Raw genomic sequence first — 25,093 nt, 5'->3', positions numbered from 1 at the left:
CTGTGCACTTTACTTGTACATTTAAGTAATTACTTATCACTAAAGTTCAGTTCAGTTCAGTTCAGTTTAATTCATTCATTTCATATATATTTTATTTTTTTTTTTTTTATATAAAAACTTTTTAAAATCCACTTTCCCTTTATCTAATCTTTCCTATTTTTATTTTCATTCTTTTTTTTCCCCCTTCCCCCCTCCCACCATCCCACTTCAAATGTCTTTTGTTACATTAGACTGCCCTTCTATCTCATCTATGGATATACTAACTACCCAACAAACGGAATCCCTGGCAACTACTTGGCCTATCCGTCGAAGAAATCAAGTCCGCGCCTTATGCCGTAAAAACTTAACCCTTCTCTACCGCTCTTGGTGGTGGACTCTCCTAAGAGCTTTCATCATCCCTATAGTAGCAACCTTCTACATGGTAAGTCTTTCTTCAATTATTAATTAATTAATTAATTAATTAATTAATCACTACCTATCCTTCTTTCAACTCTCTCTAACCTTTTCCTTTTCCTTAGGGTATCATCAAATCCCTCTTCTACCCAACTCAAAACTATGGTATCGCATCTCCAAACCAATCCATTATCTCCCTCCCTGAAGCCGTCGGTACAATGCCAATCGCTTACTACTCAAACGACCTCTCTCTAGCATCTGTCTCCCAAATGCAAGCCATTATGGAAACTGCTACCCAAAATATCCCCTCTTCCCAACTCCAATTAGCCGCCTCTGCAAACGATATCTTCACAATCTGCCCCCAGTCAATCCGTGGTGTCTCCGTCTGCTACGGTGCAATCCAATGGAATGAAATTGACCCAGAATCTGGAATTTACAACTATACTATCCGTAGTAGTGCTGGCAGAACTTCAATCAATGTCCTTGATAAATCAACAAGCATCGACAAGTATATTCTCCCCCTCCAGCTCGCTATCGATAACGCCATTGCAAACACAACTACCACTGCAAATTCAATCCCATTTACCTCCATCACAAATGAAGAAAACTCCCGTAAACGCGATCAAAACTATCTCAATCTCGTCCGTAACTGGGTCTCTCCATTCATGTACATTGGTCTCATTGGTGTCGTCTACCAGCTCGCCGGGTTTGTCGCAGAAGAACGTGAACTTGGCCTTACTGACCTGCTCGACTCTATGGGTAGTTCCTCATTCTCCCGAATCACCGCCTATGTCTTCTCCTACTCAGCCGTCTACCTAGCCAGTTGGATCGGTAACGGTATCCTCATGTACTTTTTATTCTTCAAACACTCAAATGCTGCTATCCCTATTGTTTCCGCCATCCTTAACGGCGCTGCCTCTGTCTCCTGGGCCATTCTACTTGGTACCCTCTTCAAGCGTGCTCAAATGGCTGGTATCATTTCTGCCTGTGCTTCCTTTGTTCTGGCTCTCCTTACTGCTGTTCAAACTCAAGCTGGAGATGGACCCAACTCCCCAGCAGCACTATATGTCCTTTCCTTTCTCTTTAACCCCATGAGTTACTCCTTTATGGTCCAGCTCATGGCAATTAATGAAGGTCAGTACCTCCCTCTCAACCTTTTCCAACATGGCTACAATAATACCACATACCCCTTTGTCGTTTTCATCGCCCCAATCTTCCAGTTCTTCTTTTACATTGCTTTAGCTCTTATTTTTGACCGCTTTCTCTATGGGAAAATTAGAGCCTCCAAGACCCTCAGCAACTCAGAAAATGCTATTGAGATTTCAAACCTTACAAAAGTTTACACTTCAACAAACTTTCAACTCAAAAAGTCAAACTTCACTGCCGTCGATAACCTCTCTCTTTCTATCGCTTCAAACCAAATCTACTCTCTCTTGGGTGCAAACGGTTCCGGTAAAACAACCACTTTGGAAATGATTGCTGGTATCCAGAAATCTACTTCAGGCTCCATCGCTTTTAAACCTGGAACACGTCTTGGTATTTGTCCTCAAAAGAACGTTCTTTGGGAAAACCTTACTGTTGCTGAACACATTCGTATCTGGTCAGAAATTAAAGGCGTCCCCGTTAGACATCTCCCCAGAATCACTGACCTTTTCATCGAAAAGTGTGGCCTTGTTGGTAAAGAAAGCACATTTAGTCAAAATCTCTCTGGTGGCCAGCAACGTAAACTCCAACTTGCTGTCATGTTTACTGGTGGTACCAATGTCTGTTGTATTGATGAGGTTTCTTCCGGTGTTGACCCCCACTCTCGCCGTCTCATCTGGGACATTCTTATGATGTTTAAGCGTACCCATACAATTATTCTCACTACCCACTTTCTAGACGAAGCTGATATCCTCTCTGATCACATTGCTGTTCTTTCCAAAGGTGTTCTACAAGCTCAAGGAAGCCCAATGCAACTCAAGGAATCCTTTGGTGAAGGTTACCGCGTTTTCATTGACCGCGCTGGCACTGGCCAAGAAGAAAGTTACTCTTTCCCCAATGCCCAAGCCGTTATCCCCTACATTTCTGAACTTGAACAAAATAATATTTCCTACCGTGTTGCTGGTCCTGAGCTTGAAGACGCCTTTTTGAAGCTTGCCAGAAAAGACCATGATGGTATTTCTTTAGAAGAAATTGAAACAAAACTGGTCAAACAAGATAGTCCTTCTGGTTCATCCGTCGTCCAGAGCAAACAAATTGGGTTTTTCGTTCAGCTCCAAGCAATGATTCTCAAAAGACTCATTATCCTCATGCGCTCACCCTTTGCCGATATTGCTTACCTTCTCCTCCCTATCATTGTTGGTGCCGCTTGTCACAGCTTTTTGCAACACAATGAACCCACTCTTGTGTGCAACGCTTTATCCCGTTACAGTGATCAAACTTATACCCACCCTCAGAATATCGATTTTAACATGCCAATCACTTCTGGACTTTCCACAAGTGACCTCAAATCATTTCTCACCGCCCAATCGTCCTTCCAAAATATCACTTCAAACATCACCAACGGCATCCACTATGTTAACTCTTTTGACAATTTCTACAACTACATCAAATCAAACTTTTCTTCTGTCAAACCAGGTGGTTTGTCTCTCGATAATGGATACACTCTGGCTTACCAGGCTGATTCTAGCGATACAAGTCATTCTGTCTTTTACGCTTCCTTCATGATGAATATGCTCTCCAACGTCCTCAATAACAGAACTCAAACAATTGTTACTTCTTACTCACCCTTCCAAAACTCTTGGGTCGTCTCAACCAGCAAAGACCTCCAGTTTTCCATCTTTTTCAGTCTCGGTATGGGTATTGGCCCAGCTTTTGCTTCTCTCTACCCTACCTTTGAGCGTCTCAGTAAGGTCCGTGCCATGCAGTACTCCAATGGTCTCCGAGTCTTGCCTCTCTGGACTGCTTATATTTTGTATTACCTTGTCATCATGCTCATTCTTTGCGATATTTGTCTTGGTATTATGGCTTCTGGTCTTAACACAATCTACGCAGCTGGCCACATGTATCTTTGCTTCCTCTTGTTTCTCATTTCCGCTACACTCACTTCCTTCATTATTTCTCTTTTTGTCAAGTCTCAGCTGGCAGCTTTCGCAACTGCTGCTGCTTACCAAGCGGTCGGTGTGCTTCTTTACCTAATGGCCTTTTTATCTCTTCAGGCTTTTGGAGACCCTACAACCCTCAACAGCACTCTTCGCGTCGTTTACTTTGCTATTGCTTCTGTTTCCCCCATCCAAAGTCTTCTGCGCTCCATCTTCCTTTCTATGAATTTGTTTTCCGTTTTCTGTGACGATGATAATAATATCTACCCCCCAGCTCATCTTTTCGCCTATGGCGGCCCCATCATGATGCTTTTCCTCCAGTGTATCGTTCTCTTTGGTATCCTAATTTGGTGGGAAAGTGGCTCTCCTTTGCGTGACACTTGGCGCCGCCTCAAAGCCTTCGTCTCCTGGCGCAAAAATTGGATGCAGTTTGAGGACCAGGAAATGGGCGAGTTCCAAGCTATCCCTGAAGAAGTCTTACAGGAAAAAAACGAAATTGAAACTAATTTGGAACGTTATGCTGATGGGCTGGCCCTGAAAAATGTGAGACGTGAATACAGCGGCAAGTTTGTGGTTGATGGTGTATCATTTGGTGTCCAGCGCGGTGAATGCTTTGCTCTGTTGGGTCCCAACGGTGCCGGTAAAACTACAACTTTCAACATGATTCGTGGCGAAGTCACCCCCACTGATGGTGACATTTTTGTTAATGGTATTCCTGTTGTGCGCAATAGAGCTTTGGCCCGTACCAAACTGGGTGTATGCCCACAGTTTGATGCCATGGACAAGATGACTGTTGTCGAAGTTCTTCGATTCTACGCTCGCTTGCGTGGAATTCAAGGTTCTAAAATTACAATTCATCGCCACATTGAAGAGCTCATTGTTGCTGTTGATCTTGTTAGATTTCGCACACGCATTGCACACAAGCTCTCAGGTGGTAACAAGCGCAAACTGTCCCTAGCTGTTGCCCTCATTGGCAACCCCGATGTTTTGCTGCTTGATGAACCGTCCACCGGTATGGATGCATTTGCAAAACGTATCATGTGGCGCACACTATCTAAAGCAGCTCCAGGTCGTTCCATTGTGCTAACCACACACTCTATGGAAGAAGCAGATGCCTTGGCCAACCGTGCAGGTATTCTTGCACGCAAGATGCTGGCCATTGGATCGGTCGAAACGCTGCGTGCAAAATATGGTAACGTGATTCACGTCCACCTTGTGTGCAATAACGCACCAGCTACATCTGAGGCAGAAATGGACGTTGTGGTTAATGTTGTTCTGCACATGTTCCCTGGTGCCACTGTGGAGGATCGCATGTATCAGGGTCAAATTAAATTGGCAATCCCTACACGCCGCTCGGCTGATGACGCTGTTTCAAGTAACATTTACTCTCAGGAGTCTATGATAGGAACTTCAAGCGCTGCTGCCAACGAAGTAAACCAAACACACAACTCGGTGGCGGATGTGTTCAAGGTCTTTGAAAATAACAAGCAGCTGCTGGGTATCCAGTCTTACAGTGTATACCCCACTCGTCTTGAGGAGGTGTTTTTAAAGCTTGTTGGTGATTATGTTGATCATAATGAGTAAGTAAGTAGACTATATATAAATGATAAATGATAAATGAACTTTTAGATTTTTTAAATACAAATAAGTTAATCATTTACATCAAAGTGAAATTTGGGTATTATACTTAGCGGTAGTAGCTTGAAATTTTAATCAAATCAATTTAGTAACATATGCTTGTTTCTCTTTATTCAAAGATTATTGAGGTAGATAACTTAAACATTAACTATTTAATATTTAGTGTATAAACTCTCTAAATGATTAATAAAAACTTCAATTTTTCCCTTATCAATTTAAACTATTTAATAGAGTCGGCGTGTCTATCTCAGGAGATCCATTTCAATCATTTCTTTTCCTTTTCTAGCAACCAAAATGTCTCTAATTATTTCCAGCTAGTCTATTTATAATTTTAAGCTATTTTGATAAATATTAAACTTTTTAAATTTCATATAAAATCTACAATATCTTAAATTTTTTTAATGTTTTTTGGGGATTTTAATGATTTAACTTCTATTTCAATTATTTCAAGATTCATGCCAGTGTTAATACACTAACGAAAATGGCACTATGGCCGAGCGGTTAAGGCGAAAGATTAGAAATCTTTTGGGATTTCCCGCGCAGGTTCGAGTCCTGCTGGTGTCGATAACTTTTTATAAGTTTTTTTTTGAATGACTTTAGACTTTTATTTTTTTTTTATCAATTGAAAGAATGATGATAAGTGTGTTTTTTTTTTTAAAATAAATCTTTGGGTTAGAAGTCAAAAATAAAAAAATAAAAAAAATTTGGATTGTTTTGCATGTAGTTGGTCAAAAGATAAATCAACCTTTAAATTAAATGTATCCTTATGGTTTTTATAGATATAATTATAAAAATAATTTATTTATGATTATTGTAAAATTGTAAAATTTTTTTTAAAAAAAAAAAAAATTTGGAGAGGTTACTACAAATTTTTTAGTGTACAAAAAAAAAAATTCTTTTAAATAGCTTATAAAATAGTCTAATTTAATTTAAAGTTAAAGTTTTTTTGAGTTTAAAATAAAATTAAATTTGTAATTAATTAAATATTGTAATTTCAAGGCAAATTTTTGGACGTTTTTTTATTTTTCTTGTTAAACCAATATTTCAATTTTTTGATAGCATAAATTTCTAATAATTTAGGGAGTTTGGCCGAGTGGTCTAAGGCGCCAGCTTCAGGTGCTGGTCTCTTCGGAGGCGGGAGTTCGAACCTCCCAGCTCTCATAATTTATTTTTTTTTTGTAACTTTCTACGTAGTATACTACTTTTTTTTTAGAATCACAAGTTCATTTCTATTTTTTTTTTATTTTGTTTTGTTTTGGAAACTACAAAAAAGGTGTGCATCCGAGTAAATTGTTATTTAAATAAATTTGGATATTTTGAAAAAAACTGGTTTTTTCTCTCTTTTTTTTTTTTTTTTCAAGCTTATAAGTATAATTATAAAAGTTTAGATATATATATATAACATTGAACATCAAATTAACAATACAACTAAAAAAAAATAATTATAATAATAATTGAGCTGAAAAGAAGAAATGAAAACAAACGAAAGACATAAAAGAAACTAAAGAAGACTATATAGATAGAATATTTATGGGAAATAAGACTAAGGATTGGGCCAAAAAAAAAATACTTTAAAAACAGAGAGACGTTATAATTAAAAAAAAAAAACGAAATAAAGAAAGCAAGAAAGAAAGAGAAAAAAAGAAAAAAAAAAGGGGGAGAATCTTTATATAAAGACTTCAATATATTGAATTCTTTCATTTGTGAATTCTTTCATTTGTGAATTTTTTTTTTTTTTTCTTTTTAATAGCCGCAATATAAGTAATAATTTGTCGTAAAAAAAAGTAAATCAAAAAAAATTATCAATCATTAACATCTCCTTCATAACGACATTGTCAACCATTCCCATTGAGAACTACCTTCCTTATTAGGACGAGCCCCGCCAGATTGTTGTTGCGGCTGCTGAGGAGGCTGTGGCAGTGACTGCTGCTGAAGAGGCTGTTGTTGTTGTTGTTGTTGTTGTTGTTGTTGTTGTTGTTGCTGCTGCTGCTGTTGGGGAGCTGCAGGTGATCCCACACCAAGCATAGAACCTTGGGGTGATAACGCAACTCCCTGTTGTTGTAGCTGAAGTACAGCCGAAGGAATCTCTGCTACACGATCAAGTCCACCCATGCGAGCTCCTGCTCCAGCACCTGTGCTTCCTGTAGACAACTGTTTAGCAAGAGGAACTCCACGCATCGCGTTGTTGTTACTCTTAGAAACAGCTGCAGAGGCTGATGTGGGCCGCGATTTGGAAGATGCTACTGCACTTGTTCCTTGACCTATTCCAGAACTGAGTGGTGATGCGCCAGCCCCACCAGGACTTGACGAAGTGGTAGACGGACCATTTGCAGTGTTAGTAGAAGCCCCGGCTAGCGCCGAGATTCGCGCAAGCGATGCAGATGAAACTGAAAGTGTAAGCATTGTAGATGGTGAGTCCGTAACTCCAGCACCACCACTTGATCCAGGAGTGTTCCCTGCAGACCCGGCATTGGACGCTGCACCACTACTGGCACTTACGTTGCTTGCACTATTGTTTGCACTGTTGCGTGTCGACGACCCGCGCCGCGACCGACTCTTGGTCGGCACTCCACCCTCAATGTTATGTGGCCCAGAAGTCCCGTTAGCCACAGACCCGCGCCGAGACCCGGCTTTACGGCCTGTGGTTGGAGTTGCACCATCCGGCGAAGACCCACTGCTAGATCCATTGGCGGCACCAGCTGCATTTGCAGCAGCTGCTGCGTTTCCTGCCAGCGATCGCTTGCGTTTTTTGATCACGTCTGTTTTAAGAGATAGTGGCCGCACGACACCGTGAAGCTTAAGGAAAAGACCACAGGCATTGCACAATGGTTGGCCGGCAGGGTTACGGCGCCAAAGAGGTGTTGTTTGGGTACCGCAATTAGTGCACGATGTAGGCGTTGATGAGGTCGATGAGGAACCGTTTCCGCTAGTATTACCACTGCTGCTGCTGTTATTATTATTGCTTGAACTTGTTGACGGAGTCTTTTCTTTCTCATCCTTCTTAGCACCTGGCGTTGGTATTGAAGTACTATCACTATCAGAAGAAGGCGACGTACTGTCAAGTTTAAAGTTTCCACGCCGTGCTGTTGAACCTGTTGCAGAAACATTTACTGCCCGGCTGTTTCCGCCGTTTTTGCTAGTGCGACGGTTAAGACCAGAAATATTTGTAGAAGACCCACTATTTGCCAGCATCTTAATGTTTGTGGCACTTGCAGAAGTCGTGATCTTGGGCGCAATTCCACTGGAGCCTGCCTGCTGCTGCTGCTGCTGTTGCTGTTGCTTCGAGTATAGGCTAGAGGCATTGGTTGTGGATGCAGTGCGTGCAATTTTGGTGCGGTGGACATTAACTGCACCAGTATCGCCATTATTATTAGAAACAGTGCCAAACGTGACAGGAACGCTAGATGATAACAGCTTGGGATTGGATAGCAGTGGCGAAGAGCCATCATGAAGAGCATTGCTATTGTTAGCACCCAGAGGTATAGAAATAGCTTGGGGTGTGCTGCTGTTGCTGCTCATCATGTTGACTGAAAGAACCGGCGATGAAGCTGCTGACGAATTTGGATTGTGGGAGGCCGTCGAGTCCATAAGCATGCTTGAATCATCAACTGCAAAAGACTCATGCATGCCAAACACGTCCGAAAACTTGGTATAAAGGTCTGAGTCGCCAAAAGAGAACTTGGCAGACTGCGTAGTTAGGTTTTCAACACGTTGCTGTTGGTCTGAAAAGATTTGCGATGGCTGAATATGCTGGGGGAATCCAAACGGCGAGCGGGTTTGATTGTCCTGTTGTTGTTGTTGTTGTTGTTGGGAAAGATGCTTTTGGTGGATATTTTGATGGCCTGGCAGTTGTTTCTGAGCAGCACTAGACATTGGCGCCTTGTCTGCGACTTTACTATGAATATTCTTGGAACCAAACTGGGAGCTCATGGAGGGCGATGTAGCGGTGTTGTTTGGAATCATGTTTTGTAGAGCAGAAAAAGAAGTTGTATCAAGTGCATTAGAAAATGACGACATTTGTTGTTGTTGTTGCTGCTGTCCTCGCTGCTGTTTAGTGTGCTGCGATTGTTGCTGCTGTTGCTGTTGCTGTTGCTGAAAATGTTGCTGAAAATGTTGCTGGCGCTTGAATCCCTCTTCTTTGATTTTTTCAGACAAGTTCATGACAGACATGGAATGGCCACGGGAGGCGCCGTAACGCGCACCAGAATGGCCAGTGACGACCGAATCCATAAACCCGGTTTCGCGGGCTGAAGTGGAATACATTGGAGTAGATGCACCGCTGGTTGTAGAAAAGGACATGGCATGAGGCGAATAAAGTTCATTAAGAGAAGTGTAAGATGAAGATAGCGACAACGATTCGTGCATGTCAGAGCCACCAGTATATGTTCGGATATGGTTGTTATTGTTATTATTGTTATTATTGTTATTATTGTTATTATTGTTATTATTGTTATTATTGTTGTTGTTATTATTGTTGTTGTTATTATTATTATTGTTCGGACCATTATTGCCGCCGTTAGTCTGTTGTTGCTGCTGCTGCTGCTGGTCCATGGGGGTATTACCATTGGTGACACTGGTATTAACTGCCGTGGATGCACTTGCAATAAGATTTGCAACAGAGGACACGGCTTCGGCAACGGCTGATGCTAGATCGGAACCATTTTGATTATAGGCAGATGAGTCGAGAGATGAAGGCCCTGTGTTGGCACCAGGGGAAAGCAGGGACTTAAAGGCAAAGTCCTGTGGTGAGTCTGTGGATTGAGACTCTGCAACAAGATTATTATCGAGACCTTCTACTGCCAAAGGATCAAGAGAGAAACGAAATGAGTTGTTTGTGGCGCTTCCTGGGGTATTCATAGCAGCAGGAGATGGAGTATTAAGAGCGTTATTATTGTTTGAGTTGTTCTGGTAAATATTTAAAGGTTGTTGATGCTGTTGTTGTTGTTGTTGTTGTCTGCTTGAGATCCAGGTAGAATCATGAGGGCTAGTTCCATTTTGGTAAGGAGTGTTGGCATTATTGTTATTGTTGCCAGTGTGATCGGGATCTCCTGGTTTGGAAAAGCCATTTGCAGAGAGTGGAGAGGCAGGCATTTTACGGAATCGGTCACCTGAATATCCGTCTGTGATTTTTTTGATATGAGTTGCATAATCAAATTCTTTCTTATTAGCCACAGGAGAGGAGACCATATTTTGGGGTTGTTTGGGAGAAGAGTGATTACTGCGAAGATTATTTGCACCTGGGAAGCTTCCGGAGAGTTGTTGTTGCTGGATGATTGTATTGCGAAGAGGAGCTGGTCGTTGTCGTTGTTGTTGTTGTTGTTGTTGTTGCTGTTGCTGTTGCTGTTGCTGTTGCTGTTGCTGTTGCTGTTGCTGTTGCTGCTGTAGCTGATGTTGCGGTTGCTGTTGCTGTTGCGGTTGCTGTTGTTGAGAAGGAACATCTTGTGGAAATTGTTTTGTCATCGGAGCTGGAGATCGCTGAGGGAAGGCAGAAGAAGAAGGGGTTGAAGAAAGACCCATATTTGCAGTATTGTTTGGCGATGGCATGAATGATGCCGGAGAATTGATGGTGGAAGAAACGGGAGTGTTAAGATTAGTATCTTCAGCAGCCAAATTGATGAATCGAGACCCAGAAGAGTCCATAGGAGAGAAAGTGTTGATGAAAGCGTCAGCGTTATGGGAGTCCCAAGAATCCATTTCCATTGGAGTCATTTGTGGGTAAGAGTGAGTTGGATCCATGTTGACTAATTGCATAATGGAATCGTTGGCAATCACTGCTGTAGTTGCAGCATTAGAAATGTTTGAAGTTCCCGGACTATGCAAGAGCATGTTAGTATTATTACTATTGTTATTAATGAATCCGGAGTTTTCCAAAGTGGAGGTTGTGACAGCAGCTGCGTTTTCTGCAGCGGCATTGTCGAAACGAATTGCCATGAGTCGCCAAGTTAGGTTTTCCATTCGTTTTTGGAATGGCAGTTGAGCTCTAGCTTTTGAGTACATTTTCCAAAGCTGAGTTGGAAGGGAGTCTTCCCAGTTTGGTACTCGCAAATTATTGTTTATATCATTATTGTGACAAGAGTTTTGGATATTAATAGTGTTATTATTATGTTGATTTTGGATAAGATGATGTTGGTGATGAAGTTGATGAAGTTGATGTTGTTTTGGTGGTATTTGGGGCGTCAAGTGGTTGTTGTTGTTAGTATTGCTGGAAGATGGGAATTTTGAAGCCAAATGAGTTTGCAATGTAGTATGTGGGTTTTGTTGATGAGGCAAAGAGGACGATGATGAAGAAGAAGATGGTGTGAATATTGGGTTGGACATGTCGAGAAAGGACTGGATAGTCCCTAGGTCCGGGAAAAGGTTTGATTTTGGGGATATGTCATCGCCAAAGTCCCAGGCAGAGGGAGTTGTTAGGCTCATTTGAGAAATGAGTTGGCTATGAGGAGTCGTATGCAGCAACGTGAGAGAAGGGAAGATCGAATGGATTAGACTTGTTGATTATAGATATGAATGGTTGATTTAAAAGTGGGATTTTCAAAAGTGTAATGTTGGCTAAAGAAAAAGATGTAGAATAGAATGAAAAAAAAAAAAAAAAAAAAAAGCAGAGTAAAAGGATCTATATATTTTTTAAAAAAAATAAAAATATAAACCAAGAACAAATAAAAATGAAAAAAAAATAAAGGGCAATAAAGTTAGAACTAATGATTCAGATATTCAGATTATTATTAAATTCAAGGGGTTTTATTTTATTATTTTGAAAGTAAATGGATATTTTAGAAAATGGTAGTTTTTTTTTTTTTTTTTTTGATGGTGATGTTGAAGTTTGGAGTAGTAAAATAAAAAAAATAAAAAAAATAAGCAGAAACAGTCAAGGGATAGTTTATTTATTATGAGAACTCATCATACCAAATAATAAAAAATAAGTTAAAGCTGAGTTGAAAAAGACCTAAGAAAAGACCATTAACTTTGAAGAAGAGAAATAAAACTCGTGAAATGAGTTCTTATTATTATTAATATTATTATTATTATTATATTATTCTTAATATTATTATGATGATTATTATTTCTTGCTGAGCGGGTCTTAAATATGTTCAAAAAAAAAAAAAAAAAAAAAAAAGGATTTTTGGTTGTTTAGTAGTAGTAGTAGAATGGATTTTTTTTTTTTTTTTTTTTGGGTGGTGGTGGTGGTGGTGGTGACGGAAATATTTTTAGACAAAAAAAAAAAAAAAAAAAATTAAAGCCAGTCAGCCTGCGTATTTATTTGGGTGGTTGTAAGTAAGTAAGTATGTATGTATGTGTGTGTGTTTGAATAGGTAAGCATTAATTAATTAATTATATTTATATATTTATATATATATACTGCACTATATATACAACAATAATTAAATTGCACTGCTCTGTACAAACACACATTTTATTTATTTATTTATTTAAACTACAAAATTCTCAAAATAAATAAATAAAAATCATTCAGTTGCAACCGAAAAAAACTGGCACTTATCCGCTTCATTGAAAAAAAAAAAACTAAAAATTTCATTGTTATTAAGTTTGACTTAACAGGAGCACAAGCTAAAGACTTTAATGATCTAAAAACTATGAATTCCCTTTTTTTGTTTTTTTGTTTTTTTATTACATTAGTACATGTGTTATTGTCTTGATTCGCAACCCATTAATGTTATGATATATATATATATGTATATATATAAATACGAAAAAGAAGAGTCCCTGAAAAGCTGAGCTTAATGGAACACTCCACATAATGCCTTTCCCGAAAAATCCGACAGTGTAGAAAATAACACGATGTTAAATACTTTATAAATATATATATATATAAAAAAAAAGCATTAAATATAATACATAATGTTATCAACACTCATTCAGTCTTTACACAACTTTTAAATTAAATCATATTTAAATCACAATTCCTTCCATTCAAGGCTGATAAAAAGTTTCTTCGGCTACTTAATAGAAGAAATTTATTTTTAAAAAAAAAATAAATAAATTTAAAATAAATAAATAAATAAATAAATCCCGGCCGATGCGGATTTTTTTTTTTAAGGTTTTTTTTTTTTTTTTGATTCTGTGCAACGTTAATGTACGATAAGAACAGACCTAACCCTTAAAAGCTTATCGGGCCAATGGTAGCGTGCGCTTATTCAAGTCTACGAAAAAACCTTATTCTTGTAATAATATTGTCACATAATTAATAATACCAATGGTTCATGTCATACGTCTTAAGTTATATGTTTAATCCCAAGGTCCTATTTTTTTTTTTTTTTCTAAACTTACCCCAGATTTTTATATTTTATTTTATTTTAATTTTTATTTAAAATTGCCGCCAAGCGACAAATCTTCAATGCAAACAAACCTTTTTCAAAAGAAGAAAAAAAAATTTTCAATTATTATTAATTATTAAAATACATTTTTTGTTTTAAAAGAAATAGTCATTTTGATTTTTGATTTTTTTTTAATATTATCCCAAAAAAAAGAGCTTAGCCTAACACATCCCATTTAAAGAAGAAAGAGGGCAGCGGCAGCACCACCAAGAGCAATGATCTGGACAGTATTCTGACCCTGACCATTAACCTGAGGAACAGAAGAAGAAGCAGAATGAGATGCACTGCTAGTGTGAGTGGTAGCAGAAGCAGTGTGTGTAGTGGTAACAACAGCACCAGAGTCAGAAGCAGTGGCAGCAGAGCTTGCGGCAGAAGCAGTGCTGACAACAGTAGAGACTGAAGAAACAACAGAGGGGCTGACAGAACCACTGGCAATAGATGATTCAGCTACACTTGAAGAAACAGCAACAACTGAAGAAGAAACAATAGTTGAAGAAGAAACAACAACACTGGCAGTCTCAGAAACAGAAGAAACTGCACTAGTGGCAGGGGCAGCAGAAGAGCCATCAAGACCATACTTTGCAACAACACCCTTGGCGGCATCAGTAAGCTGGTTAACGGCAGAAGCAACATTCTGATCACCAGCAGAAAGAGAAGAAATCTGGGGGATAACCAAATTCAAAACAGGTGAAAGATTATTGGTAATAATAGTGTAAGCCTTAGGTCCGTCCAAATCAGAACCGTGGGAGGAAATCAAAGCCTCCAAAGTCTTACCATCTTCAGATCCCTGAAGAGCAGCAAGAGAAGCTTGAGCAGCAGAAGCAAATGAAATAACACCATTTGAGTTAATGCCACCAAGAACAAGACCTCCAGCCTCAGAAAAGAGATTCTGAACATCAGAGTTACGGTTGATAACGCTCAAAATCTCACCAACCTCAGAGGCAGCCTGGGATTCAGGAACGCCATCCTTTCTGCCAGAAACAAGGCCATTGGAAATCTGAGCTGCAATTGAAGAAATAATACCGTCAAGCTGGGCATTGGCGCCAACAGCAGCAACAACGGCAGCAGTGAAAAGAGTCTTGGAAACCATTTTGTTTTTTTTTTTCTTGTTTTTGGTTTGTAAATTTGAGTGATAGTTTAAAATTAATTTAGCTGGATAAAACGAGCGAATTCAAGAGTTAGAAAACTTATAAGTATATTGGTGATAAAAGAAAGAAAAAAAAAAAATAGAAATTTCAACGAAATTCCAGCTATATTTATACTTTCTTTCTGAAGTGAGCTTTACACGATTTGGTCCATAGAAGTTTAGGCCTTACCGGTTTTTTTGTTTCCTGCAAATGAGTAAAACTCTGTTTTTTTTTTTTTTTTTTTTTTTTTTTTTTTTTTTACCCCCTCCTCCTCTTTCTCCAACTAACACAACCACCACCACCACCACCATGAAAAATTAAGCTCATAAACTTAAAATGTAAGAGAAAGTAAAAGAGAATAAAATTAAAGAAAAATGAATGGCAGGTATCTGGCATTGGAAGTCTAAAAAAAAAAAAAAAAGTTGTATTTTTATTGCATCATTTTCAAAATTTGCCAATGAGATAGATCTAGTAGTGTGTATGTGCATAAGCACATCATGGCTGGATCTTTAATGCCAAATAAAAAAAAATGGCAGATTTTTTTTTACTTATTTGATCGTTATATCTATTACACAAATATATCAAAGTCTATTTGTTACTCAATGAATACTGTTTATCGTTTGAATCTAGTTCTAACATGAAATAGAGAAGGTCGTTGTTTCTTAAAAAATTTGAAAAATTCATGTCTTTTTTTATTTTTTTTCGTTTCTCTTGTCTTTGAAGTATGCTAATCATCACATCTTTCTCTTTTTTTTTTCAAATTAGTCTCATTTCTCTTTTGCATTATAATAAAATCAATAGAATCAATAAAATCAATAAAATCAAAAATCAAAAATAAAAACTATGAGACTTTTCAAAATTAGCATAATGATTAATGATTCAATTCTGTCTCAGTCAGTAGTTTTGGAAAATAATAAAAAATTATTGAGGGGCAAAATTAAAAGAATATACGAAATAATCCAATGATATTGCAAAATAGAAAAAAAAAAAAACTACTTTTTATTCAACTTTGGAATCCATAAATAGATGGGTTCTTTATTTTGAATCACTTCCCTCCCCTCCACCTCCCCTCTTTTACTGTTTTTTTTTTTCTTCTTCTTCTTCTTTCAAGGAAAAGTTTTTGAAAACGATCTCTTACGATCAATTAAAGATTATCACTCATCCACTTCTTACCAACTACCAAACAGTTTTAAAAAAAAAAATTAACCTTCCATTCTTTTAATAGACTCTATTCTATCATATTAATCTACATAATAAATATACCTTTTTTGTTTTCTCTTTCTCAGATTGTTGAGTCCTATTGAAGTTGTTCTCCCCGACTTGCCATAAACTAACCAGGGTTCATGCTATACAAATGGGCAATTTCACCTGGCACTACCGCATTCAGAAGTATACAAATCGGTATATCCCAAGGTATATAAAAAAGAATTAAGACTAAATTTAGAGAGTCTCGCCACTGTGGGGTATGGTTTTTTTTTTTAAAAAAAAAATGCAATGCCTTAAACTTATTGTACATTTTCTTCAATTCATTATTTGGCCTCCCAAGTCGTTCTTTTCTCTCACTCGTTAAATTTCATGAGTATTCATTGATTTTTTTTTTTTTTAATTTTGAAATCTTTTACGTTAATTCACTGAGAAATTTTATTTTATTTTTTTTTTTTTTCATTTCCTAATGTCTTGCTTATCTCTCGCTATTGCTAATATATCCTCCCCCTCACTTTGGATTTCCTCCTCACTTTTTTTTTTTTTTTTTGCTTTCATGTCTGACAATTATTCAAGATTTGATATTATGAAAAATAGGCAACAACTGTGATATATAGACTATATAAAAAACGTCAAAAGAAATCGTTGGTGGCAAATAATTATTTATGTTTATTATAATAAACATAAAGAATTATCAAGGTTATTAATTTTCCCAAACTAAAGGATTTCATATGTCCAGTTTTTAATTGTAATGATCATCAGCTATATCTATACAATTCCTTCTATTCATACTATATATATATTAGTACTAATTTTTATTGTCAGTTATTACACTAAAGATTGTATTCTAAATTTTTAGGAATTTCTCTCTTAAGTAGTATTGTTAAATTGGCATTTCTTTTGTGTGTATTACAAAAATTAAAAAAAAAAATCAATATTGATTTTTTTTTTAATGCCAATGTATCTTGACCTGCACAATATTAATAATACAAAACTTGTCAAAATCATTTCTTCCTCTTGGAACATTACTCATTTACTTTTTTTTTTCCAAAGATCTTCATACATGAGCAAGTGTAAGCCATTTCCACTTCTTATTTTGCTGCTTAAATAAACCTTAGATTTTCTTCCCCTTAATAAAAAAAAAACAGTAAGATATTTGAATTGAATGTTTTCTTGTATATGTTCCTTTTAACAATGTCGGTACAAGTAGAAATAAAAAAATAAATAAAAAGTAAAAAAAAAAAAAAAAAAAAAGCGCCGTATGAGGGATTACCTTTCTTCGTCACTCCTCATGACTGTTAATAGAAGCTTAAAAAAAAAAAGAGCGGGGCATTTATTTTTAATAATACATAGAAAGAAACTTTGGTAACGTTGTAATGAAATATAGAACTTTTTTTTTTCAAAAACCAAAAGCTCTTTGTTTTTTGTTTTGTTTTTTTTTTGATCTTCACAGTTAAAAGAAAAGTGTGGTTCAGGCCTAGGAGCTATTATTCATAGAAATATCTCTTAGAAGTTCAAAAATAGATTGGTTAAATTAACGTGACAAGAAAGAAGAACCACTCAATGTTTTTGTTTGTTTTGAACCATCAAAAAAAAAATGTTAGCTTTAAAAGAAGGTTTATAATCCAAAAATTCCCCGTTGGTAAGGCTCGGAAGTTCGGTATTTGCCTTTTTTTTATTTTTCAAAAATACCCCGCTCTATTCATCTAAAAGAAGAAAAAAAAAACTGACAACAAAAAACGTTTAAAGGCTTCTTTAAATATTAAAATCGCATTGTCGGCCTTTTCAAATGCCCGTGATCAATTGTGGTAACTAAATAGTTTGAATAAAATATATACAAATCAAGATGAGGGGGGGTAAAGGACTTAAAAATGCTTGCTTAAAAAAAAATAAAATAGGGCTTCTGTTAAAAGGCACAAAAAAATTCCTTCCATTGAAATTGTCCAAAAAAAAAATTTTGATGATATTAAAACAAAGCCTTTGATTATCCGCCTTTTTTTAATATTTTTCGGCCGTTTAATGTTTTTTTTTTTTGGCATATGAAAGGACTCAATTATGTCTTTGAAACTTTTTATGGTCTTTGACTTATTTCACCCCTCTTTTTTTTATATCAAACGGCCCTTTTTTTTTATTTTTATTTTTGAGTTCACCAGTGTTTCTATTTACCGTTCGGATAATTCAATCATTTAAGAAACTACTTAAAAAAAATAAAGAAAATCTTAGTTTAGCGAACAAATGCAGGTATTAAAGATTGCGTATGATGGATACAGATCTTATTTTTTTTTTTTCTTCTCCATGAAAATTTGACTTATTGTTCAAACGAAAACATTTAAAAAGAAAGTTGGAGGATGTATTAAATCATAGATTTATTTTAAATTATTATTATTATGAATATGTAATTTATGAGATAATTGATACATTTGAATACTAGTGAAATCTTAGCTTTAACAGTATTGGAGAGAAGAAGAAATAAAGAGAAATGTCGTTACATCAAGAAGACTATTAAAGTTGCTCTTTATCAACCAAAATGAGGGGTATTCCAGAGATGAATATGATTATAATGAAAAAAAGCAGGTTTTTTCTAACAAAAGTTGATCTCTAATATGTTATGTCAAGCATATTTTATTGAATTCATTTTAAAAAAAAATGGGCATTATAATATAACCTTTATTTTTACAATGGGCCAACCAAGAAACATCAGTTAATTTCTTCAGCATATACGAAAGATAATCAGTAATTTCAGATTGACTTTTTGGTTTATAAATTGAAAAGTCCAATTATCCTTATCTGATTTAAACTATACTATTTATATTTATATTTTTAATTTTTGTTTTTTTTTTTTTTTTGGATCGGAAACAAAAAATGACATTCACTCTAAAAACATTTTGAAGAACATTTTAATCTTTCTATTTACATCAATTTTTTTTTTTTTTTGGTTCCATCTATGAATCACGCAATTTTTTTGTTAAATCCATTTCAAGGTAAGTTTAAGAGAAACTATGACTTACTTAGTCTTTCCCCTTTTTTTTTTAACATTCTAAAAACTACTCAATAATTAGCTATAAAGCTCCTCTCCTTTTTATACCAGAAAAACGGTGGGCATACCTTAGCACTCGTTTGTTTTTTTTTTTAAAGAGTTAATGCAAAACAGCTAAAAATAAATGATATACAGTTGCGGGTATGAGAACTTAACAAATTTATGGGCTCAGAAAATTTATGCGGATCATAAGATAGAAAAGAAGGAATAACAAATTGTAACCTAAAGTTTATTGGGGAGAAGGACGAATACGAGAATATGGAAAATGAAGTAAACAAACTTGAATTTTTTCAATATAATTTACATGCAACTTTAAAATAGCTGTTCCAAAATAAAATTTGAATTGAATTGTAAGTAGAAATGATTACATAATGATTACATACAAAATTTAAGTGAGTAAGAAGGGTCATTAAGTATATCTCAGTCTGAAATATTTTTTTTTCTTCATCAAATTTCAAGCGGATTTTTTTTTTAATTTCTTCCCTAAAGGGTTCCAAAATTCCAAAATCACAAAAAAAAAAAAAGAAGACCCTGTCAGTCAGCAGTTTTGTTTGATATTCATCTTTTCCATCCAGATTAAAAATGAGTACAGCCGATGCCATTAATTCATCTGGTTCGCGTCAAAACTCTTCCGAACCCTCATCTATACCTGTACGCCATCCTTCCAGTGTTTCTACTCTTGAACCGCAATGGCTGCGCAACCGTAAACTGACTGTGCTGTACTACCGTTCGTGCGGTATGCCAGTAGCTGACATTGCAGCCCGGGTTGGGATCCAGGCCAGCCATGTACGCCGGTATCTTGACGAGATTCTTGCATCCAATTCCATTTGAGACTAATTAAAGTAGAAGGTTAAATGGAATGTTCTACGTTTGGTTTGAAAAAATAAAATAAAATAAATGATGTCACGATGTTGCATTCAAAGCAAATTAAAGCAAATTCATAAGTTTTTAGCAACAATTTGGAAGGTTTTAAAGAATCAAGCTTTTTTTTTTTTTAGAAACAAAAATGAGCTCATAATTGTTTGTTCGTTTTTTGCTGTCATTAAGAGAGAAATAAGCGAAATTTGACATTAGCATATTTGTATGCCATCTGCGGCGTTACAGAGACAATACTTTAGTAACAAGTTGGTATGCGGATTTGTTTGTGATATTCAAATTGGTTGCTATTTTTTTTTTTTTTTTGGCTTGTGTGAGCAACAGGGGAAGATAATGGTTTGAAATTGTTCTGAAACTTAAACTATGACGACACAATAACATCATTTTTCAAAAAAGAACGAGGGGGAGGCAACAGGCTAAAGGACAAGACCCAAAGCAGATGACCAAATGGAATAAAACTATGGGCATAATTATTGTCTTGAGTGTTGTTGTGCCTTATTTAGAGCAAGGGATTTTCATAGATATTTGTCTTCAGCCTCTCAACATTGTTCGAAATCATTCTTTATTCTTCTTTCCCCTCGTTTTTATTTTATCCCATTTGGTAAAAAGATTAAATAAAAAGAAGCAACTGGTTATTTAGAGGATAAGCTGGTATATTGGTGTGAGAAAAGGATGGGGTATTTTTTTTTTTTTTTTTTTCAAGATGGTTAAATTTTTTTTTTCTCCATGGGTCTAAATGGGTTATATATTCGCTTAACAATTGCGAATAAATTTAAAAATCAGTTCATTTCTATGACTTTATATAGGAAAAAAAAATCTACAAGAATTACTTTTATTTATTTACATTAGATTTATAGAAAGAATTGACTTTTATAAAAAAAAAAAAAAAGTTTTATTTTAAAAGAAAATAAAGAATTGTTGACTTGTAAAAAAAAAAAAAACTTTGGACGCAATTCTATGGTCACAACTAAATAAAAAAAATACATAAAGAATGATGAGGAATTTATGAAGATGCTTGATAGAGCAATTGGAAAGAAATTAAACTCAAATATTCTTTAAAAAGAAAAAAAAAGAAAAAAAGAAAAAAATTTCCAGCTAATATCGCGCAAAAAAAAGACATCATGAACAATACTAATTGGTATTTTATTCTGTATTCTGTCGTAATAAACAGGCATTTAAGGTTTTATTTTTTTTTTTTTTGATTGCTGTGGGGTTGAGCAAGCAAAAAAAAAAAGTCATTGACAAGAGCCCTAATTAAAAGTATATCCGGCAGAAAACATTTATTTTATTTTTTTGTTTCGACACTGGTTGACAACGTATTATAGGAAGAGGGGTCTTAAGCACGTTTTAGAGATGAGTCTAAGGATTCAAGATGAAGAAGAAGAAAATATTTCAGTAGAAAGAAATTAAAAAAAAAAAAATTAACCAATTGATTTTGGAAACAGTTAAATCTTTTTTATTTTGGGAGGAGGAAAAGAAATTTCTGTAATAATCAGTGAGACCTGTTAAGACAAATTTGCACCTCCATTCAATATCACCAACTATTGACCAACTCAATTAGCAAATAAATGGTCAATTGGCTTTCAAAAAGAACAATTCACAAGTTAGAAAGGGATTATCTGTATATATTCAATTTGAATTTAAACACACGTCGTCTCAATTTAAGTTTTTTTTTTCTTCTTCTTATGATTTATTATTATTTTTAGTTATTCTCATGTGTTTTTTTTTTTCTTTTTTACAACTTTGTGCTCAATGCTTGCTACCATCATTTTGAACCTTAAGCTTCTATGGAAAAGGAGCAATTGTAGTAATAAAAAAATATAACCCAATATTAGTGAGAGAGCAAAAAAAAAAAATGATGATTCAAAACTCTGTTTTAATTGCTTTTCTTTTTTTATTTTTTATTTTTTTTTTTTGAGAATGTGATTGCGCAAAAAAAAAAAACAAGACTGGATTTTTATATTCAGTCAATTTTGAATTGACTTGAAAAAAAAAAAAAAAAAAAAAAAAAAACTATAAATACCAAGGCTTTTTCGTCTCATTTATGATTCTTTTATTTCTTCTTTTCTTTTCTTCATCAGCTTTCTATTTTATATCTTCTCTACTACTTTCTACTCAATTACCAACAACTATCTTCTTTATTAACAAACAAACAAACCAACAAACTCAATTAACAATGTCTGACGCTGGAAGAAAGGATTTCACCACCAAGGCCAAGGAGGCTCTTACTCCCGAATCTCAAAAGTCTACTTACGACAAGACTAAGGAAACCGTCACTGATGCTTATGATTCAGTTGCCTCTGCCGTCACTCCTAACTCTCAAAAGGGTACCGCTCAGGCTTTTGGCGATGACTTCAAGTCTTCCTCAAACTCTGCCCGCAGTGACGCTAACAAGGCCTACGCTGATACCAAGGCTGATGCCACCAAGAGCTACAACAATGCAAAGGCTGATCTTGACAAGGGAGCTGCTAACGCTAATCACGAAGGCCAGGGCATCATTGAGCAAGCCAAGGAGCTTGTTGGCCAGGCTGCTGAGTACCTGACAGGAAGCGGTTCCAGCACTACTGGCACTACTAGCACTACCCATTAAGGTGCCTAATTATAAGCATATATAGTTGCGATTTCTTTTTCATATTTATAATTACCAACTAATACATTTTATTATATAAACTCCATTAAAGTTTCCCTTATATCTTCTAATTATTAAAAATTACACTCAAAAAAAAAAAAAGAAAAAAGAAAAAATCTAAATTTACAACATAAGACCGGCAACAAAGCACAAGGCAACAAAAGCCATTGGGGAATAATGGGTTAATGTAGAAGCTCCACTCTTGCTAGAAGTCGAGCTTGCGGTGGCACTAGCACTAGCACTACTGGCACTAGCACTGGAGCTAGGCTGTGAAGCCAAGGAAACTACACCAGCAGCTTCCAAAACACTTTGCTCATTGATATCAGCAATGGTAGCTGCCGAAGGTTTAGAGCTATTGGTAGCACCATCCCAGCAATACTTGTTAAAGCAGCGCTTGCACTGTTCTGTTTGTTCAATTCCACGGCGCTCAACCTCACGCTGAATAATGGCACATCCAATACAAGCAGTGAACTCAGAATCAATAGTACCATTGCCATAAGTGGCCACGGCATAATTGTTTTCAATAATGGAATTCTTTTCATCATCAGAGTACTTCATCTTAAAGGTCGAAGTGTTACTCAAATAGGTATAGTAGGCATTGGATGTGTATACAATAACAGGTGGAATAATGCTTGACGATGAGTTTGTTTGTGAACGAAGAGTGGTAAAGTTGCTTGCGTAGCAGCCGAAAAAGGTGGGTTTACGAGTGAGCTGATCATTGATAAAGGTATTGTTATCGGGGACCGACGGGAAAAAGGAGCCATTATTCTGAGTGCCAAATTGACGGGTGTAAGTAGCTTGGATGGATGCACCATTGGGCCAAGAGTAGTCAGTGTCGGCTGAATTGTCATAGGCGAAAATGACATCAAGCTCACGTTGAGGCTGAATCAAAGGGTAGAAGGGCACATTTTGGTTATCTTCACCGCCATCAACGAGTGCCAAAAAATCCGAGTTGGAAATGGCATTGTTTCCAGAGTCGGTAAAGGGGTTAGGGGCGTAAACGGCAATATCATTATAATCTTCGCTCAGATCACTAAGAATACTTTCAGCCAGCTTGCGCAAAATTCCGGAAATGCCAGTTGAATTGATTTGTAAAATAAACTGGTTAAAGAGAGAAGAGGAAGTACCCATGGTGAAACCGGCCTGATCAAAGCCCAAAACGCATGTACCGTTATTAGGCTTACCGTTAGTCACGTTAGAACCGAGCCAAGTCAAATTGGTAAATTTGTGGAGAGAGGGGTCCCAAGAACCCAGCTCAAAGGGAGAGAATTCAAAGACAGTCGAGTTTGTAGAGATAATCTTAGTGTTGGGAGCACGGCCAGTGGCAACAACCAGGGGGAAAGGCATTGAGTGGTTTAAAAATACGGGGAAGTTTTGGATATCGTTCCAAGTCATGGCAGGTCCACCACGGTCAAGATCAATAAATTGCTGGGAAAGAGCGCGGCCCCAAATATCCGTAAGGGAAGTATTAAAGCCGGCATCTCTCTTGTCGTCGACATCATCGGCCAATTTATCAAAGTAGCTGGCTGTGGAGAAAACATTGATACCACCGGGGTTAAAGATGGAGTGCTCGAGATTCCACAGATTGTCATTGTACTGCAGATTGTCAATAGTTGAAAAGTTATTCAAAACAATGGAGCCGACAAGCCAACTTCCTCCGGAAAGACCGGAAAGGTATGTTGCAGATTGGACAAGACCACCGAGATGGCCAGTATTTGTCGAGTTGGGAGTACGGGAATCGAGAGCTGCAAACTCGCCTGCACCAGTTAGCATGGCACGATAACCGCCACCGCTAAAGGCAAGGCCAATTGTGAGGGAAGTATTTGTTCCGAGGAACGAGTCTGTGTCGATATCAGTCATATTAATACGGGCCAAAAAAGTTTTGAGAGCCTCGTCTGTTTGTTTCTTACGTTCCGTGATCCATTCTTCTTCCTGGTCTGAGAGCGAACTTGCAGAGCGTAAAAAGTTATCGACAGAGTCTGGGCAGTCGACATAGGAAGGTGCGTAAGAGTTTCCTGGGTTCCAAGCAGAGACCTGCTGAGGCATAGTCACAAGGACAGCAGCAGCAGCCAAAAGAGCAGCTGGAGATAGATGCATTTTTTTTTTTTGATATTAACTTAGAGGTATTTTTAAAGTTATGAACTTTTTTTTTAAAAAAAAAAAAAAACAAAACAAAACCAGGAATTAAAAAAAAAAAAAAAAAAAAAAAAAGCGCGGGAATTTTCAAGGTTTTTATATAAAAGTCCAACATTTGCAATTTTTTTTTATTTTTTTTTATTTTTGGTTCAGCCTCTCTAGTAGTTAAACCTGTCCAGCAGGTCAAACCAAATTAGTATCTTAGTGGCTCAAAAGGGGAGAGAAGCTGACTAAGTGATGTGGTGATTGCAACTTTTCTCTGTGGTATAATAGAGTGGGTTTTTTTTTTTTTTTGTCTCTGCAATTGGTATAATATATAGTACCCACCACATATATGGAGGGCTTTTTTTTTTTTTTTTTTTTTTTTTTTTTCTTAAACAAAGCTTTAACCATCACCAGATACTCTAATTTAGTCTTATTGAAAAATCCAACTTGCACAATAAAACAAATGAAAAAAAAAATCCTTTAAAATGAAGAATTAATTTTTTTTTTAAATGAGAATATAAAAAAAAAAATCAAAACAAAAGAAAAAAAAAAAGGTTTTAAGGCGTTCTATTAAACAAGAGCCATTTTCCATGATGACGTATTTCAAATTTTTTTTTTTTTTTTTTTTTTTTTTCAAAATGCAGCTGTTTTTT

At 36.2% G+C, this 25,093-nt stretch overlaps 6 protein-coding genes across 6 annotated transcripts; 3 read left to right on the top strand and 3 right to left on the bottom strand.

Annotated features, from left to right (window-relative positions):
- Positions 1–211: 211 nt before the first annotated feature.
- Positions 212–5,060, top strand: SAPINGB_P004161 (uncharacterized protein; the record flags this gene model as incomplete). The annotated part of the gene is made up of 2 exons (XM_031998876.1): positions 212–421; positions 519–5,060. The coding sequence occupies 2 exons, from the start codon at positions 212–214 to the stop codon at positions 5,058–5,060; spliced, it is 4,752 nt and encodes a 1,583-aa protein (XP_031854767.1).
- A 1,875-nt stretch (positions 5,061–6,935) lies between these two features.
- Positions 6,936–11,531, bottom strand: SAPINGB_P004160 (uncharacterized protein; the record flags this gene model as incomplete). Its single annotated transcript, XM_031998875.1, has 1 exon — positions 6,936–11,531. One exon carries the CDS (start codon positions 11,529–11,531, stop codon positions 6,936–6,938), a length of 4,596 nt encoding a protein of 1,531 aa, XP_031854766.1.
- A 2,091-nt stretch (positions 11,532–13,622) lies between these two features.
- On the bottom strand, positions 13,623–14,537 carry SAPINGB_P004159 (uncharacterized protein; the record flags this gene model as incomplete). Its single annotated transcript, XM_031998874.1, has 1 exon — positions 13,623–14,537. One exon carries the CDS (start codon positions 14,535–14,537, stop codon positions 13,623–13,625), a length of 915 nt encoding a protein of 304 aa, XP_031854765.1.
- A 4,859-nt stretch (positions 14,538–19,396) lies between these two features.
- Positions 19,397–19,645, top strand: SAPINGB_P004158 (uncharacterized protein; the record flags this gene model as incomplete). The annotated part of the gene is made up of 1 exon (XM_031998873.1): positions 19,397–19,645. The coding sequence occupies one exon, from the start codon at positions 19,397–19,399 to the stop codon at positions 19,643–19,645; it is 249 nt and encodes an 82-aa protein (XP_031854764.1).
- A 2,221-nt stretch (positions 19,646–21,866) lies between these two features.
- SAPINGB_P004157 (uncharacterized protein) lies at positions 21,867–22,280 on the top strand (the record flags this gene model as incomplete). The annotated part of the gene is made up of 1 exon (XM_031998872.1): positions 21,867–22,280. The coding sequence occupies one exon, from the start codon at positions 21,867–21,869 to the stop codon at positions 22,278–22,280; it is 414 nt and encodes a 137-aa protein (XP_031854763.1).
- Positions 22,281–22,442: 162 nt separating this feature from the next.
- On the bottom strand, positions 22,443–24,416 carry SAPINGB_P004156 (uncharacterized protein; the record flags this gene model as incomplete). Its single annotated transcript, XM_031998871.1, has 1 exon — positions 22,443–24,416. The coding sequence occupies one exon, from the start codon at positions 24,414–24,416 to the stop codon at positions 22,443–22,445; it is 1,974 nt and encodes a 657-aa protein (XP_031854762.1).
- Positions 24,417–25,093: the final 677 nt, after the last annotated feature.

Source organism: Magnusiomyces paraingens, assembly GCF_902498895.1.
Source record: "Magnusiomyces paraingens strain CBS 517.90 genome assembly, contig: contig3, whole genome shotgun sequence".
Taxonomy (NCBI): Eukaryota; Fungi; Ascomycota; class Dipodascomycetes; order Dipodascales; family Dipodascaceae; genus Magnusiomyces; species Magnusiomyces paraingens.
This window is presented reverse-complemented; position numbering and strand designations above follow the sequence as displayed.